The following is a 19,715-nucleotide window of genomic DNA, read 5'->3' as shown; positions in this document are numbered from 1 at the left end:
TACACATTTTAAAGATGTATATTCTTCAGTACAATAAATTTATTCTGGTAAGCCTTTTAAAAAGCTATGTATACTCATTTGATACGTGTGTCGAACTAATATCCCAATTACCTTCAGTAGAACTGAGTTGTATGTCTCTGCCAGTATTTTAAATCAGACTGTGAAACTGGCAAACTGAGTATTTTAGAAACTCTTCAAATCTGTTTAAAGATACTTCTTAAATATGCTCAAATTTATAGTGCTGAAAAGGCTTTCAAACCATTTCTAGCACAGTATGATTACATAAATGTCTCAAACTCAAGGAAACACTGTTTAAGTTTATCCCATATGTACATTTGAACAGGTTTAAACAACTGGTAATCCTAACACATCAGCCTTCTATCAAAAAGTCTGGTACAATAGATAAACAGAGATCAGACCTTACCTCATCCTGTATCCCACTCGTGGTAGTTAATTTACTCCCATCAGTAACTGTTATAATTATTGCTGGCTCCAGAAAAAAAGGGTTTCTTCCCTAAAAGAAAGTGTAATTACATTAGAAATGCTACATTCAAATATAAAAGGTTCTTGCTTAAACCCACAGTGGTGGACCAATGGCCCAATCCACCACCAACTGAAATCAAGGGAAATATTCCCACTGACTTCAGAGAATGCTGGACTGGGTTTGTAGGTAGATAATTTGGTTCCACGGCAATACTCTAGGCTATGAATAGGTTCCTCAACCTTTTCACACCTGCAATCCTAGAACCAATATATATATGCTACATATACCTAAAATAGGTCTTTACATCTACTGACTATACATGTCATGTTAAAGTAACAAAAAATAGTTATTCTTTCTGAGAATTTCATTAATTGCACATATGCAAATACTAATGTTCAATAAATCCAATGGCGTAGCTGTTAACAGGTGGAACATTATCTTCATAACCAAAAGAGCCTGCAACTCCTTTCTCTATAACTAATCAAAAATTAAGATTTTCAGAATACTATATAATCACAAGAAAATATCTTCACAACCTAAAGGTTGAGAATATTCTAGAAACAGAATTTAGAACTGGGTGGTACCCAGTTATTTGGGTCACATTCCAACCAGAGTGATTTTCTCTCTCACACATGCACACCCACACACCTGTTTCATTAACTATTCAATTCTTCATAAACATTGACAAGCTCTCTACATCAGCGCCATTTAAGATATAGTGTCCAAAATTACAGAAGACATTTTGTGACCTCGCCTGTCAAAGTGGCTTGAAGGCCTTGGGGTCCTGGTCAACTCATAATTAATCCTTGACAATCAGACCTATGTTGCCACTAGCACTTCTCATTTCCACCACGAGATTGCCTGGAACCTTCAAGAGGAGGATCTAAGCTAGTGTATTCCACCTATGCATGCGTCAATTGTAGTAACCCACTCTGAATTCACTGTATCTGGGGTTGGAGATAGAATCCTATGACAGAGCACCAGGACCATCTCTCTCTGTTCTTTCTTCTGTCGACAGGTCTGAGAAATCTTTGGCTATGTCTATACTTAAAACGTAGCATTGTAAGTGAAGGCACTTACTACAGCAACTAGAGAGATTCTCTGATTGCTATAAGTAACTTACTTCCCTAAGAGGCAGTAGCTAGGTTGACAAAAAATTCTTCTGGATTTTTCACACCCTTGAGACGAAGCTATATTGAGAACTTTTCTGTGCAGTTCTGACCTTTAAAAGCCATAACTGGGTCAGGATTCAGCTATATCAGAGACTACTTCTCCATCCATAATCCACCAAAACAGCTGTGCTCCTTTGGACAAAATAGTTTACAAAACTCAGGTCAAAGCGTTAGAGAAAGTACTCTTAGTCCAGGGATTTAGCTGTGCAGTGACATTTCAGATATTAGACATTTCCATAATCTGACCATTCAGAGCATGCTGCAAGACGTTCCCCTTTGATAAATCTTTCCCACCATAACCAGTATATAAAAAGTGTTTTAGGATAGAAAAGCAGAAGATTCCATGAAGCTACTCTGGACCTCATCATTCAGACTTAGTTTCATATTTTTACACAAAAATTTAAGAGCTCCAGGTTAACCCTCAAGATATTTTTCCTAATGTTTAACAGCTACAAAATTTACTATTTTATTGCTACGGAGAACTTAAAACCTCAAGCACTGAAATTCTCAGAAGAAATTGATCTTCACTGTTTAGAGAAACTACATTATAAACCAATTTAACATTCATAAATTCTTTTAAATATATGTCTAAGTACACATTCTTTTTTATTCAGTTTGCCAAGATCATCCGGTCTTGTTTTTAAGTTCAAAGCAACAGTTATGCTATGCTATCCTGTCAACTAGTAGTTTATTACAACCATGAAGCAACAACTGAAAGCTAATTACGTTGCAGGTCATTTAATTTAAAACAAATTTCATTATTACAGGAGGAACTCTGAATCACTAGTGAAGAGCATTTACACTACAGCTGATATATATACAGCTAAGGGACAAAAATATCTTGACCTAATCAGTATCATAAATGACATTAACAGTCAGTCTTTTTCATGACTTTATTTGTCCATCATGTTCCATATCTAAACTCTTCCAGATCAGCAATCCTGTGTGAATCATCCTTCAAAGAATTACACTACTTTCTTTATTTCTTTTAAGAGGAACAACCCAATTTTTCAAAACTTCCTATTTGGATGTTTTTATGTACCTCTAACTGACGAAGTATTCTCTCCCAGTCTTACACTAGTGTTGGTGTTCCCATACTCTAGTAAAATCCAGGCTTACCTGCAATTACTTTGGGCCTAAGCCTGAAGACATTCAGGCAAACTTCCCACCGATTTTTTTTTTTAAACTGGTAGAGGACTTCAGTCTTGGAACCCTTCTTGCCTTTTAATTTCAAAAACATTTTAGCTATAAGACAGCTGACTACGGAGGTACTTATTCTAGAACTTACATTGTTATTATTACAGCTATTTACCTAAAACCCCAAAATCTATTGTTCACTAGCAGAATATGTAAGAACAAATTATGCTTAAGGTTGCTGATCTTGCACACCTTTAGAGATGACTAGAACAGTCACGACTGCCAAATCAGAATTCTACCTCCTTGTAATGGTGTCTACATCTGCCTCTCACGAGTGCCCCCTTTTGCTGGCCAATGGTTCTCTCGGCTAGTTTTCAGCGACTCAGCCCTCTGGCTGAGCCGTATACACTGTCCCCCCTTCCAAGGTAAACAGTCCCAAGTTCTTATAATGGCCCTGGCATGGGGCCATAGCTCTTAAGTTTCTTCCCAGAGGCACTGCCTTCTTCAGACACCCAGCTGTGGCCCATCTTGGTACCCTCAGCTGGTGTCCTTTTCAGCAGCCCTCCCTGAGCTCATTCTGCAATCAGACCAGCAGAGACCATCTCAGTACTCTTGTCTGGCCAAGTTCTGTGCTCAGTCTGCACATAATGACCTTTTGATGGTCCTGCTGCTCTTCTATCTAGCCAGGCACTTGGTCTTTGGCTGCCTTCCCTAGACTCAGTTCTGTCTGGTGAGCTCTGTGCAGTGAGCTGTCCTCGGTCCAGCTGTTCGTCTAGCCAGCAAGGCACGCAGTCCTCCCTCATTGAGTTCCACAAAGCAACTGATGGCTTTGCTGCTTGTCTTTTATCTGGCCCTTCTGGCCCCTTATCGGTCATTCTGGCAACCCCCGATTGGCTGCTCCTATGCAGCCACTCTAGGCTGCCTGGACTTTTCACTGCTCTACTCTGGCGCAAGGTGATGCAGGGCCGTGAGGCAGCAGCGGGTGGCCTCCAGACCTAGTCCACCCAGCCACACTCCTGCAAAGGTTGATGACATTGAACTGGTCTACACTGATGCTTTATAATTTAAATGCTGGATATACTTCTTGGTAATCAAAGACTGCAGATTAATGCAACAGCTGCACTTCAGTTTTCTAGGAGACCACAGAACGAGTCTAAAGATGAGCTGAGTTCAGGACCCCATGTACCTCATGCAACAGTTTGTAACATCATGACCACCTACACTACTCTGCCTTAAGGAATGGTGATATAATTTACAATGGGTAAATATTGGGGAAAGATTTCTGCTCAAAATTTTTTTTTATTAAAATTTCTCTATTTTCTGACTAATTATAGATGTCATCAACTCTTGAAGGAAACAGAGCAATCCTGATTTACCAGCCATGACTTTTCAGTTCACCTGTAAGCAGGTATGCAAGACAAGCAACTTTAAATCAAGTACTGTAAAATAAATATAATATACATATATACAGACACACACACACAAAGTTATCAGAAGTTGCAGTGGACTAAAAAGTTGCTTTTTCACGTAAATAGAAGATTATACTAATCTATTTATTCCACCAATGTCTCGGTAGAATTTTATTTACTTCTCTAAAAGTCTTTGTTTCCAATTTTAAAACAATCATTCAAATCCATTTTGCCACTGGCCTTTAATATTGAATTGGACAAAGTCCTACACAAAAATATACTTCTCAAAAATACCAAATCCTTTAATAGACTTAAGATGTTAAGATAGACTGTTACGATCATTGAAGGTGAATATGTATATCACATCTCTAGAGCTTTAAACATTAATTTGTTATATTTAATGCTGTACATAAGGCTGGCAAGAAGAAATGAACAGCAAATTCCAATCAGCCTGCAGTAAACAGAGATTTACTTAATTATCATCTAAATAGGCTTGCTCACAGACAAGTTCCTTACAGAAGGTCCATTATTGATGATTCTAGTTGATGAAATCAGAGTGGCAACTTGCTCCTGTAGAGACTTCAGCTGATTGTGTCAAATAGACATCTAATTAGCTCAGCTGGCATTTTTCAATAGCTTCCAATACTCAGTAGCTACTAGAGTTTTTATCTTGCCGCAACTTCTCTGGAATAATTTTCTTTCTACTCTACAGGCTTCTAGTAGGGATGGAAATACCACCCAAGATTGAGGAAGAAGCATCTGATGGCAGACTCATTCTATTCCTTTAGCAGATATTATCCGGGAAGTGGAGAAATCTAAATTTCTTCCCTTCACTCACACCCTGCACCATCAAGCGCAGATGTGTACTGAAGTGAAAAGAAAAGGTAATTGCTCCATTAGCTCAGCATAGCAAGTTTTAAAGAAAATTCTATTTGAAGTTGGCATAAATAACAGGGAAAACTTGAAATCTGTTAGACCAATATGAAATATACTGGGAAATGAGAGCCTCAAACTCTTAGCTTACCAGTAAAACAGTAACAGGTTAGTATCCTAATTACTGCTGACATGATATCCCAATACATCACACAAAATTATTTTTGAATAGTTAAAATGGCATGGTTTTTTGGCCCACATCATGAGGCAATTAAGTCATGATGTTTATCACCACTTTACCAAATTGGGGTATGTAGTCCACTGATCCCAAGGTTCCTGGACCAAGCCAGGACTGGGAACTCTTTGCAGAGCTCTTCAATAACTCCCTCTTGCCATCCCAAGAAGCCACATCTAGCACACCTTGGTCAAAATGACACCTTTTGAAAGGAACCCTTGATCACTTCTGAAAGACTACAATAAGAATAAAGTTACTGATAGAATGTCGTGATTTTACAGTGTAAAATTATTTCACCATTATGTGCAAATAAGTTTAGAGATCAATGAAAGCTGACCCAGAGGCATCGATATAGATTCTGAGAGTTCAAAAAGTTTATTATAGGTAAAGCAAATGAAGGGTAAGACTCGCATGAACTGTAAAAGAAACCTTGCATATTCCAGCTCTGATTCTCAGTGTCTAAAGAATTAAAGGACTAAGTACCTCAATTCCACTTGAAAATCCATCAGGAAGTCAAAAGTATCTATGCAGGAAGCCTAAAGCCATAGGATGTGTATTTTAACCTGAGGTGCCTGTTATTAGACCAGAAAGGTAACTAGTCTATTAAGGTAAACTAAAAGACTTGTGGATTGAAAGGCCATTCTTTCAAGATCAGAAAGTGATCCACTCTGATTTCTGCATTTCAATCTGAGTTTATCAGAAGGCCTATGCAACAGAGATCTTGTTGTACTGAGAACAACTTGATTGCTCTGGATGCCTCCATTCATTTCCAGATATAACAGCTCCATCCATCATACTTCATTGCTAAAAAAAGGGCCAAGATGCTAGTGCCATGTTCCTGACTTTGTTAGGAGATCACCTTCACCCTCCTCTATTCCCTCAGACACAAATTTCCCTAACTAACTAGGGTTCTCAAAATATACCTCCCATCTGGCCAGATTAGCTTCAAATTAGTGGAGGTCTACAGACTACCAATTCCACTGGCCCTGAAATGTGTGATCTAGAATAGGGAAATCATTCATTTATATTTGGTTTCCTCTCTCTCACTGCCTGCTGTCAGCCAGCAGCTGAAGGAATAATGTTAGTTTCCCCAAATGGTCTGGAATTTTCCTTTTAGCAGGAATAAAGAGACATCTATGATGTATTTCACAGTACCACCGAGGAATGCAATCAAGGGCCAGGAATCCACTGTGTTAGGCACCATGCAGACAAGTAACAAAGGGAACAGCCCCTGTTCCAAACAACTTGCACAATCTACAAGGTTCCAGGTAAGAAACAAAGGACTGAAGATTGTAAACTGGCAACATAACATATGACATTTGATAAAGCAAAGCAGAGTGTGAAATAACTGAAAGTTCAAAGTAGTAATAATTCTCAGTATAACAAGGAGTTATTGTCCTCTACTGTTTTTCACACAGCAATCAAACTGTTTTAGAGTATGTCTCTGTTAGAAAGAGGAACTGAATGGTGGAATCAGAGGGTTCTGTAACAACTGAGTACAATTTAGGCAGTTAAGAGAATGAGAAAGTGTAACTGCAACAGCAAAACTCTGAGTAGAAAGAGCAGGACTTTGCACCTGTGAGGAAAGGGTCAACGAGACATGTGAAAAGAACATGTGTGAAAGTGTGCTGAAGAAAAGAGGGTCAGGGACTCACTGCAGAGAAAACCAGCCAACACAAGGGAGAAAGTAGCAATGGAGTATTCTGGAAAAATCAGATTCTCTCTTACTCCACTGAATAATGATTGCTGTCTTATATCTTGGGTTTAAATATACAGAAACAAATCTACCTTCACTCTTTTCAATAAACACTTAAATTCATCCTCAAATGACAATAACTCATTCTAGTGAGGGATGAAATGAGTTCAGGGTCTGATACTACCACATACCGTAATAAACTAATGGATTTTGGATCATCCATGCCTAATTATTTAGCAAGAGAAAAAAGAGCTCTCTCCCTCTATAGATGTCTTAAATCATAATCATCATCTGTAAATCCAAGTCAGCTGTACAACTTCTACCAAGTATCTGGGTTGGAAGAGACATGGTAAGGAAGAAACATGCACAAAGCTGTAGAAATGCCAATGTTCCAAGCTTTGCAAATAATACGAAGAATCTTCAACAGTAAAATAAAAGCAACAAGAACATACAGCAAGATTAATACAAGCACACTTTAAAACTGAAGACACTCAGACTTGATTGAGGAAACTGGGGAATTATTAATTTACTTCACAGATCTAAAATAAGCCTAAAAAACTTAATCTTGTAGAAAATGACAAAAATATTGGGCATAAAATACTCTACCTTCTTGGCTTTAAGGAACTGATTTGATCATCTCAGTATGAAAAAAAAATTAAATTCGTTTAGAAAAGTCCTCCAAGAGCTATCAATGAAAAGGGTTGGAGGCAGAAGTGGATAGAAAAGCCTCTGAGATTTTAAGAATCGAGGAGCAAAGAGTCTAGGCAGCTACCACATCTAACTAAGTCTACTGTTATCATCAAGGTGGAATCTTTTCTTGTTTTTGCTTTGTATCTCAACTGTCCAACTCACAGAAGTGGTATGATAACCCTCTGCTCATTACTGAGGGGATAGAGATGCTGAATATTTAAGACATCTTTTCTTCCAACTGTTTGCAGGTTGTTTGAGTCTGATAAGCATCAACAAGAAAAAAGTCTAAATAAAAATATCCCATCAATTAATAATCATGTTTTACTTCCTTGGTAATGTGTAATATGTCTGTTAGTTCTTTAGTAATCTACAGTTTACCAGGAGAGAAGGGTAGACAGACAAATATCTATCTAATGTAAAGCAACATTTACTTTTTGTTCAGACCTTCATTTTTTATTAAACAAAAGTAGTATAAACCCAATTCTACTTCTATCTAAGAGTCATCTTTAGGAAAATTCAACTAAATTAAAGACAGAAAAATTATACTAGCAGGACATAATGGATGCATATTTAAGTGCAAAAATAAAAGGAAATGAAAAGTTAAGGTTCTCACGGGATTTGATAACATTAACCCTCCCACATTTGCAAATATTGCAATTACTAACTAGGCTACTGAATGCAAAGCTAAGTACTACTGTATCTACTATATGTTTAATATGGGTGAACTATTGTCTCCAATCTCCTTTTTATTTTATCTAACCTTACTGTATTAATTAATATTGCATTTAACAATTCAAGTGAGGTATGCCCACAAAGCACACACATAACACTCAAAACAAATTACATACTGTTCTGTAGAACCACAAAGTTCACAAACTTCTGTCCTCAAAACATTGATCAACATAGTACAACGAGCCAAGTGACTGTTATTCTGATACAACAAACAACTATTTTACAAAATTTGTTTATATCTATCATTTCTTGGATCAGATCAATGCAGGGTCATCATTTGTAGTTCGAGTCTCAGAAATTTAACAGAAATCTATACAGAGGCGTTAAGATAAGCCTTATCACTTTGATATTCTGTACTTCAGTCAAGCTACAGTAGTCTTTTTAAGCAGACTCCTGTAAATACTGTAAATTAACAGAGACAAGCTTTCTATTATAGCACTGATCCCCTAACAACAAAAATTATCATTTGAAAGTATAAGTAGTGAATCAGGTAACAATGTCTCTTTAAAACCTCTGTAATCAAATTACACTACGATGACCATATATGATCCTATAGTTTTGCTTTGTAATTGCATAGCTAGCCAGCAGAGGGAGCATAAGTTAATAAATATATCCCCAGAGCTGTGCTCACCATCAAATAGTTAAACAAAGAACTAAATTAATCAAGGGCACATTTTGCATGTATACAGCACTTCTCATCCACAGATCTCAAAGCACATATGAGATAGGTAAGCATTTTTTAAACAATGCATTAACAGAAGTAAAAAGATTAAATGACTTTTCCAAGGTCAGAATGATGCAGTAGTAATCAGGCATAGAATGCTGGTCTCCTGAGTTTTAAGTCCCCTGGTTCAATCCACTAGATCACAAAACAGCCATTCACAAATACTGTAGGAGCATTCGTCTTACTACCCTCACAAAATTCTCTTTAGGCTAATTACACATTCCACCTACATAAAATTTTCCCCACTTGTGTCAATTTTGTTAATTTTGCTTACTTGGGTAGAGAATTACTGAGTGCTTCAGATGGCTGCTATCTTGTACCCTAGAGGCAGCTGAAGTACAGTAGTAGATTAAATTATCTGTGTATATGCAGTTTGTACAGTCATTCTGTAGTGCAATTTAGAATCTTTGGACAATAAAGTGCTAGAACAAATTAAATATGTAAGTGAAAAGTGACACAACATGAAATAGTCACCAAGTGGTATTACATAGCAGAGCATACATACAACATGAGACTTCTGATAATCCCTGACCAAAACAAACTCAGACTCATAACTGAAATACACCATTCAGTTAGAGTAGCAGCATTTTTTGCCTAGTTTTTATGCTTCGGAACAGACAGCTTCATGAAAAGGTTGCTATGTTCACTACATAAAACATCTGACATCTTTTCAAAGAGAAACTCTAAAAGGGTCAAAAAATGGTATAGCATCTCATGAAAAAAAGGCTCTTGCAAACCAGTGAAATCATGCTGTGACAAATGTCACAAGACTGAAAACTGAGCAACAGAGGGGAAGGAATTTGCATTTTCAATGGTCAAAGCTTTTTTTTTTTAAACAAAAATTTAACACTAATGGCTAACAGTTGGGAGAGAGGGGATACCTTAAAAATTTAGCAATATGCACGACGTCTACAACTAATGGGTGAAAGCTTGAAACATCTTCTGAGAACCTCTCCCCTTCCCTGCCCCAGAAGTCCTCCAGAAAAAAAACATAACATTCCTAATTATATTTTTAGAACACCCACAAGTTTCAGACATTCTTGATATACCATAAAGCAGCAAAAAGGTCCCAAGTTTTCAAAAATCCTTCTGCGGTTCACTTTTTAAACTTACATTTTTCTAGCTTTGCCCGAGTTTGTAAATTTCTGAAACCAAATAGCCATACAGACAATTACCATCACATCACATCCATCTTGAACTGTGCAACTGGCTGCTTAATGAAACATTTTACTGGGGGTGCCTGATGCCACATTTTCAATAGTTGGTAATTCAAAAATTTTCTGAGCTCACAAGTCTAACTAAGAAGGTACTGCTTATTAAGAATGTTTAGCTACCTACTGTGAAACTTCAGCCTCTTTAGAACTGTTTAAAAACATGGACATTTTGTTTTACACAAACTAGAAAAATGTTTATTAACTAATAACTCAATGAAGCCTGATGAGCTTCTGCTCAAACACAAAAAGGCCAAGCACAGAAGAGTCAATACAAAAGGCACATTTTTCAGTGTATGTTAATATGCATGTATAGACATGGGGGGAAGAGGAGTCTGAATCAAAATGGAAGCACGCATCTCACTGAAAACCAATGAGACTTGCAAATCTAAATCCCACAGACCCTTTTAAAAATCCCCAACACACAAAAAATCAAAGTGGATCAGGGAGATAAGTGAGAGGGAAATTATTTAAGAGCTAATTTAAGACAATTCTAGCTAAAGGATTATATAAATTATTTTAAGTTTTTGGACTGTAAAGTTTAAAGTGCTGTAAGTTCAACTACTTCCTTGATAAATGTCAAGAAATAATAAAAATCCTTGAATCTTGAGTAATCTGTGAAAATCAGATTGATTTTTAAAGGTATTTAGGCATCTGGTGGGATTTTCAAAAACACTGAGGTTCCTAAAATTCATTTATTTCAATGGATATTAGGCTCCTAGATGATTTTGAAAATCCCATATGACGCCTAAATACCTTTAAAAAGCTTTCCCCGATATATTGAAGGTCACTGTCAAGTAAAGGCAAGAGCATTGAGCTAAGTACACCTAGTGAAGATCAGGAAATAAGAATAATGATCAAACAAGTTCTGTATCACTTTTGATTGAAACCTAGAATTCTCAACAAAACAATTGCCAGGATGTTTAACACTGAGTTGCACTACAAAAAATATTAAAAATTAGTTTTCAACTAAAAGTCAAGAATGCCAGTTTAACTGAATTTATAGAGTGATAGCTACTGAGCATACATCTAATTTGCTTAATTTTTTTTTTAAATACAAAAGTAACAATTTGTCAGTGAACTAACTGTAAAAATGGCACTCTTGTATTCAGCTTAAAACTCATCATCCAACTATGGTATTGATCCCTGCTTACTAAAATGCAAAAGAAAAAAAGTATGCATAGCCAGTTGCAGATTAAATGAGAAGCCCACTCACATACCCTAGTGTAATCACTTTGAAACTGGGATGCCCTGGCCTCAGGTCTTCTCAGTGGCCTAGTGAATGTACTTAAAGTTATTTAGAATCTAGGCATATTTCTATCTAGTTATATTTTTTTATTATAACTGTTGTACAAAAAAAGTAAAATTTGTCATACTTAAATTTTGGGCCTAGATACACTGTTTAGAAAAAGGATATTAAGTAAAAATACCTATCACCTTTCCTCCCTCTTCCTTCCAAAATTAGCAGCCTTACCTTTAAAATCTATCCCAAGGAACTTGGATCCCCAAGCTGGTTTTAGTCTGGTCTTCCAAAGACATCTGTAAAGACTTGATCCGAATCCTAAAACAATTGGCTTCACTGGGCTTTAGATCAGATCCTTAATTACTGCAGCCTTTATGTTTTACTGGGTTGATAATTCTTTCCATACTTAGAGCACATTTTAAAAAATAATCATATGAAAGGGAGAAGGATTGGCTGAGAAGAGGTATCCATATTTGGGTCTTAATAATTCCCCTTAAACTGTGTATTAAAATAAAAATTGGATCTCTCTCTCTCCTTTCATCTTGGTTAACATAACAGATTCCATTTAAAGTTTTTTTTTTTTTAAAGACATGCAAAGAAGTTAAGTAATGTCACTAATACAACACTGAATACATAAAAATGAGACCAACAAAAATATTACTAAACAATGCCACTAAGAAGAGGTGGCAAGGTGCAGTGCTAAATACCATATGATAGAGCCAACAATGTTGGTAAAATCTGTGAGGAAAGATGGTCTTGTGGTTAGGCAGGGGACTGGGAGTTAGGAGATGAGGCTGTATTCCCAATGGGACCAAAGACTCCTGTGTGACCCTGAGCCAGAGTACTGAGAATTCAATTTGTCAATGTTGGTAAAGCAGTTTGAGATGCTTAAGTGGAGAGGCAAAAGAGATGCAAAACATCATGTCCTTGCTAGATTCCACAAGCAAGCATGACTAGTTTCCAGCAAAGCACTCCAGCAGCAGTGCCAAAGAGAATTTGGCACAGGCATTCGACTAGAAAACGAAATTGGATTAGAAAAGGAAAAAAAGATGCATGGATGGAAGTTACTGTATTTTTGATTTTTAAAAAGAATATAAAACACCCCCATTACTGTCATAATTCTGTACATGCTTAAATCTTGTCTGATTTTTTTAATGTGTGTACTCCACTTGTGTAACACTAATGTACTATTACAATGTAGTTACATAATGCTATCATTCATTGGAGACAAACAAGGTATACTAATGTTTATCAGCCACAGCCTTTCAGGTGGTGATGTTATCTACTATAAGGCTGATTTTGAGCAACTTTCTTCCAGGACTTCCCTCTAGAATCTGAGCTACATGAAACATACTCATTATCCAAATGCTTTAGGTCTACTTCAAACCTATTAAAGAGCAAAGACTAGGAAGATGCTCATATTTAGTACTCTAGCTCATTTAGACAGCAAATTTTGATTTACATGCAAAAAAGAGGTCAGTCACTTAGAGTCACCTCAACTGTTATTGTTCTGGTTGAGTTCCACGTAGCTCTTTGACTGTAAGGAATGGTTGTCCACATAATACATGGGAAACTCAAGATGCCCCCTCCACAGGAGTTGCCATACCAGACAGATATTAGTATGTTGCTTCTAGCAGTAGCCAGTAACTAATACCACAAAGGAAGGAAAACCATAACAGATCAAGGCAATTGTGAGATCTGTAAATTGGAGATGACTGGGATGGACACAGGAAAAAACTTAACACTTGTAAAGGCAATTATTCTATGTCCAGAAAATTCAGTTTTATGACTCTGGTGAAAATGTAAGGTCATGTTAACACCAAAAGGACAATTAAGGACATCCGAGTTGTTAGTTACAGCTAAACATGTTTTCAGCCTGACTTGTATGTGTTTGGAACGCATATATATTTGGAAACCATAGTACTAAGTGGGACAGAGTCTCTACCGCACTTTCTGGTAGCAAAGCTGTTTAAGCAAGCCTCTGAAAACCATGTAATGGTGCTAGTTATCACCATGTTCAGAAGATGTTTGTCATAGCTCTGCCAAATCCATGCTTGACAACCATGTTAGAATAACCATTGTAGCTAGAATAGTCATGGCTTGTAGCATGGATAGGACCAGAGTCTCACTACATACTGTTTTCCTTTTATGAAAGGTAAAAGGCAATCAGGAAAGTCTTACCGCCTTGTTCCCAAACACAAGGGTTCAAGTTATTCTTGTTGATATTAATATCCATGCTGCTAAATAATAGTGACTTTCCACTTATTTGTAATAATAATTCAATTTAGGACACTAGTCCAGAACTTGAAGAGACCTGCAGATATCTTGTGTGACCTGGGGCAAGTCACTTTGTCTCTGTGCGTCAGTTCCCCATCTATAAAACAGGGATTATACTATTAACTACCCCACAGCAGTGTTGTGAGGATAAATATATTAAAGTTTGTGAGGTGCTCAGATACAACAGTAATGGGGAATATATACATACCTAGAGAGACAGTGATAGCTGTACAATAGATTTTTTTAAGGGTCTAGCGTAGTCTGGAGCCAAGATCAGAGTACAAACCTCATTAAACATTTCCCATCTAATTTGAATATAATGTTTTGACAGCGAAGAATCTACACGTCTACACACTTTTCAACTAGGGTGTGATATAGCAGAGGAAAATTACTTATACAGCTATAAGACAAGACTGTATGAAGTTAAGACTACTGATACGCATGTATCCTTTGAAAATACCAGAGAATATACACGTGGTAACCAAGAATAATGGAACTGTCACTGGTAAAGTTACCTTTAAAATAAGAGATCTATTGAGATATAGGAAAGATTTGCTCTCACTGCATTTAGAAAGGCTACCTTCTGTCCAACCCACCCAAGAAAAACTGAGATATTTAAAATTAGAGGAAGACTGACCTACCCTTTGGAGAACTAAAATTAACTCCAGCACTCTCATGTCAATGCATACAGAATGTACAGCTTGATATAGTCCTGGATCACTGAATTAAAATAGCTAGGCATACCAAATGTATTCTCAGACTGATGAATAAATAACAGAACAATGGCTGAAAACAACCAAAAACATGCCTAGATAACACAAGGTCAAAAGGCAACAATTTGAATTGGAAACATGTTCCTATAAAGCAGGGGTTCTCAAACTGAGGGTTGGGACCCCTCAGGGAGTCACGAGGTTATTACCTGGGGGGGTCACGAGCTGTCAACCTCCACCCCAAACCTCGCTTTTCCTTCAGCATTTATAATGGTGTTAAAAGTGTTTTTAATTCATACGGGGGAGGGAGGTGCACTCAGAGGCTTGCTGGGTGGAAGGGGTCACCAGTAAAAAAGCTTCAGAACCACTGCGATAAAGGAAATTTGTACACAGCTGGGAATATTGTGTGAAATGAGACAAATTGTACAATTTCTCTTCCTACTAGTATTCAAATAAGTAGAATTTTGTGCAATGTAACTTTAACAGAAGAGGGATAGAATGGGATGGAATGTTGGAATCAAAGTTTCACAAGAGGTAACAGTGATAGTTTTAACTGTGTACAGGAGAGATCTGAAGTGTGTAACAGTAGCAGCTCCTCTTATCCCCCAAGGAGAGGGACAAAGAAAGCACAATACTGAGCAGAATTTATCCAGATCACTTATCGTTTGAGGTATATGAATTTTTTCAGCGTCCTCCTAATTATACTGGTTGCTTTTATTCGACTCTCTCTTACTTACCTGACACTTGCTCAGAATATATTTCACTAAACTCATGGTATAAGAAAGCTCTGAATTGCAGCCTTACCAGTCAAGGCTTAAACAAAAAGCTATTTTTCTTTCCATTCCCTTCCGTACAGTATGTTCCTGCTTTTCTGATGGCAGTTAGCTCTGATGACTTGCAAATGGGTTAGTGGAAAGGTAAAAACTACTAATATTAATATATCCAAGAAACAGGGTTCAGAGACAAAGATAACAGCGGATTCAGTTGTCCATCCAAGATATAATTAAAGGAAAAGTGTAAGTACATTCTTGAGTGCCTCAAGAATCAAGATGATCAAAGCCTCACTGATATATGAATATCAGGAAATACCTCAAATAAAAGATACCCCCTTTCCACTAATGGAAAGGATTATAAGAATGTTTTATATCTGTGAAAATAAGGTAGACTTCATGCAACCTTGTTTACCAGGATAAGTCTTACTTTTTAGAACTTCCTTTAAAAACACATTAAGCAACCTAAGACTAGATAAATGAGGCAACAAATTTTAAGAATACACGAACATGGCTCAAAATCTAGTCACCACTTTAGATATTCGTTCATTCATTCCAGAGCAAAACAGATCACTGAGTTGGGCCCAAGCTCTGGCTAGAGATCTAAAACTAAGCATGCTTTCTTGCAATGGTCCCCCAGTGGTGCGGACTGTTAACAGATACAGTGAAACAGGAGTTATCCGGAAATCTAAACTATTCTAGGAAAGCAGTGGAGGGGATGGCATGCCTAGACAGAGAATGTAACTCCTTATATCAAAAATACATAATTGGAAGGCAAAATACTCAAGCTCAGTGCATACCACCCAATGTGGAAATATGGAAAAACAAAAGATTCCACCTCACCCAAGAACTTTGCATCAATGCCTTTAATAGAAGCCTAGAGTAAGTTATTGATAGAAGGTTTTGGATTCACACTACTTCGCAGCCTGTTCCAATTCCATTTAAGAGCGAGATTTTGAAGGATGGAGAATCCTTCAGTGTACCTACTGCCATCAATTAACCTCCTTGTTGTTTTTGTAACTGTCAGGCCTTAAAAGTGTGGTGCTCCTGCTTCCTAATGGATGAAGTTCTCCCTAGACTGTGTTCCAGAGTTGCTCTGAGTAGAATTTTTTTTTTTTTTTTTTAAAGAGATGGGGGAGAGGAGAGAAAAGAAAATGCAGTTACTCTAAAGCAGTACAAGCTTCTATCGCCATCAAAGAGAAAAAGAAGAAACTGCCTTTGCAGCAGTTCAAGTCTGACAAGGCAGGAAATGTTAGTCTAAACTTGGGTTGCAAATCTGGATGTACTCTCAAAGCACAGGTTATTCCACTGCAATACTTTTCACCCTTGAATGCCAAGAAATTTATACTTGAAGGATTTTGATTATTTGTAAGCAACGGATTGCAGAGAAGATAACTACATTCTCTACCCATGTCCAAAGCCATGAGCTCCACGTCACATGAGGCACAAGCCAGGAGCCCATTAAAGACACCTTCCATACCTTCAAACAGCCCAGTAGTTTTAAGGACATCTAGCCAGAACCCACCTCTCCTCCATGTCAAAAAACTACGAACTTCTAATAAAAACCTCAATAACTACAATCTGCAATGTCAAACACTACTATGTAAGTGACTATTCAAAGAAAAGTCAAATCAAACTCAGCATGACAACTAGTGTAAAATGTAATACATGCAAATTCAGAAGACATGATACAGTGAAGCACTCTTTACAACACCTCACTCAAAAGATGTTTAGATAAGATGGCATTATATACATTTACAACCCCTTTTACCAAAGTGACCAAGGTTGTGACTTAAATTAATAAATATATTTGGTAATTGAGCTTCATGTTACTCAGTGACACTGGTGTTAGGAGCCACAGACTGAAGTGTATGACTATTCCAACAATTTGGACAAAATAAAGAAGTCTTTCCACAAGCATAAATAAAATGCCTCTCTTACACAATCTAAATGTGCTACAAATTAGTAATAGTTCACATATTTAAGTCAAAAAATACCGATCCTCTGCAGCCCAATGTGAAGCAAGCTTTATTGTGAAAACATTCCAATGATCAGAATAAATAAAAATTTCTCCTGCATCTATAAATAGCTTTAATGAAAAATTAAGTAAAAAATACTTGTGTAGCGATCAATCTAAAATGAGGTTAGTTGAGAGAAGCTTGCAAATTGGATAAAATCTGGATAATTGGGTTGTTTTAAAAAAATCCCATTATATGTACAAAACCCCTCAATGTACAAGATGATAAATCTCTTTACAGCCCTTGGCTTATTCCAAAATGGCTTGAGATAGCCTTCATGTATTTAAGATTCAAATTTGATTTTAGATTATTTTCTGCTTCAAGGTTTCTTTCCTATGTATTTGTAAACACTTCAAAATTAGAGCTGGCCAAAATTTTTCAGCAAAAAATTGATTCAGTGACACCAAAATTTTGAGAATTTGTTTTGATTTCACCAAATTGTTTTTTTGGGGGGGGGGATTTCTAAAAGATTCAAAACATTTTGTTTCAACATTTTCAGAATGAAACATTTTGATTTTCTGGTTTGAAACCACTTTCTATTTAAAAATTCTCAACAATGTAATTAAAAAAATCAAGTGTTTAATAATCAAGGGAAATAAAATGTTTCAATTTTGACAAAATATTTTGTTCAACTCAACAAATTGACTTTTTTTAATTGCAAACTAACAAAAAATAGCTATTTACCCAGCTCTACCTGAAATGCACTGAACAAATTTAGGAAGATCTTTGCCAAGAGCAAGGCTATTGGGTGTTACTACAGTAATATTTTTCATGGGATTTATATTTTATTCCATATAATGTGTTATTCAGTGTGAAGAAGAATGAGTTTCTACTTTAGAGAAAGTCCACTTTGATTACAAGAAAATATTCTTTCAGAAATTTGTCATCTGGTCTGTCTTTTATTACATTAAGTCTGCTCATCAAATTCAGTTCACATCTCAAGGGTCAGTTTCACTGAATCAGCTGCATACTTTAGAAGCCTGATTGAAAGCAAGGTACATCTGTAGTGATACTGTGTTGGTGTCTGATAACAGAAGTTTCTATCCAAAATTTCATGCTGGTGAAAATTTGAAGAGGACGTTATATAAAAAAAGTTAACTTGAATACTATTGCCTTAGTACTTTGTGAAAATATTTGTTTAAACAAGCACATTTTCTCTTAGCATCCACCTCATACTGCACTGATCCTGCAGTAAGAGAGAGCATGGTATTGACAGACTCACCACAGAAATAACTGTTTGCAAGACAAAGTGCACTAGGCTGCACAGAATCAGAGTTTTAGTGACTTAAAACAGATCCATCAGATTAAATCTTGCAGCACTATTGTACTTTTCATCTATATGCACTAATTTTTACTATTTTGGTGTTACAAACATTACAGCTTCAAGTTTATGGTTTCATTATCAAATTCAACAGTTTGCAATTTGTCAGGATAGGTATTTAGATGGCCCACTCTGCTTATGTTTCTGCTACGTTATTTAGGAAGTCACATACTTCTAATGTTTTCCATTTCAGTGTTAACCACAACTTCAAACAACACTAGTAGTATTAACCCTATAACCAGTAATAGCAAGCTGCATTTAGTATTAGCGATATTTAACTTTGTCTATTAAGGTAGGTAGTCACAATTTATCTAGCAATCATGAAAAACTATAGTGACAAGATGCACCACTGTTTTGTAAGAAGTGACTGAGGAAAGTCTGCTAGTAAGAGGTCTAGCAATTCAGCCTAGTGTATACAATGGATAGAGAAGTTGATCAGAGAGAAAATGGTATAAAACAAGTCAATTAGTTAAGTGCAAGCTAGGCTAGGAAAGTTACAAAGGTGATGTGATAGGCAGTAGATGTATTAAGCCAATGTATTCAAATGGTTTCTCTATTGTATACATTCTCATTTAAGCTATTTTTGTTACTGAAGCATACCTAATAAAGATCCAGAGTTAAGTACAAAAACTCTTTAAGTTCATCTATCAAAACAGTCACAGAACGTGAAATACATGAACAAAATACTTGACTTTGTGAACGCTGCTAAAGCCAAGCAAGGATAATATATGGCTTAACGTCAAATGGAAAGAGTTACACAAATTAAAGGGACACAGCTAACTTAAAAAAATCACATTTCTGTCTGAACACAACTGCAGTAGGTGCAAGTTAACGCTTAGATTACTTCTTACATTAGGAAAAATATTTTTCCTTTTTAGTCAGGCCAACTGTTCACTTCTATAGTTAAGATATTTAAGGATCCTGTTAAAGGAGAAACTGAGGGAGCATAAAAACCCCTGTGAAAACACTCAGAGGGGTTTATACATTCAGGATATGTTTAAAAGCTCCCCTAT

The 19,715-nt window shown here is 36.5% G+C and overlaps 1 protein-coding gene across 6 annotated transcripts in view; it reads right to left on the bottom strand.

Annotated features, from left to right (window-relative positions):
- INTS6 (integrator complex subunit 6) overlaps nt 1-19,715 on the bottom strand; it is a 108,274-nt gene that overhangs the window by 83,778 nt on the left and 4,781 nt on the right. For 5 of the 6 annotated variants that reach the window (XM_030564390.1, XM_030564399.1, XM_030564383.1 and 2 more), the window contains one exon: nt 425-514. The exons of the other annotated variant lie outside the window; for it this stretch is intronic. In XM_030564390.1, coding sequence (XP_030420250.1) covers nt 425-514 — 90 coding nt within the window. The remainder of the gene's footprint in view (nt 1-424; nt 515-19,715) is intronic. 6 annotated transcript variants of the gene reach the window in all.

Source organism: Gopherus evgoodei, chromosome 1 (assembly GCF_007399415.2).
Source record: "Gopherus evgoodei ecotype Sinaloan lineage chromosome 1, rGopEvg1_v1.p, whole genome shotgun sequence".
NCBI lineage: Eukaryota > Metazoa > Chordata > Testudines > Testudinidae > Gopherus > Gopherus evgoodei.
The sequence above is the reverse complement of the archived record's forward strand: the minus strand, read 5'-3'. Positions and strand labels throughout refer to the sequence as shown.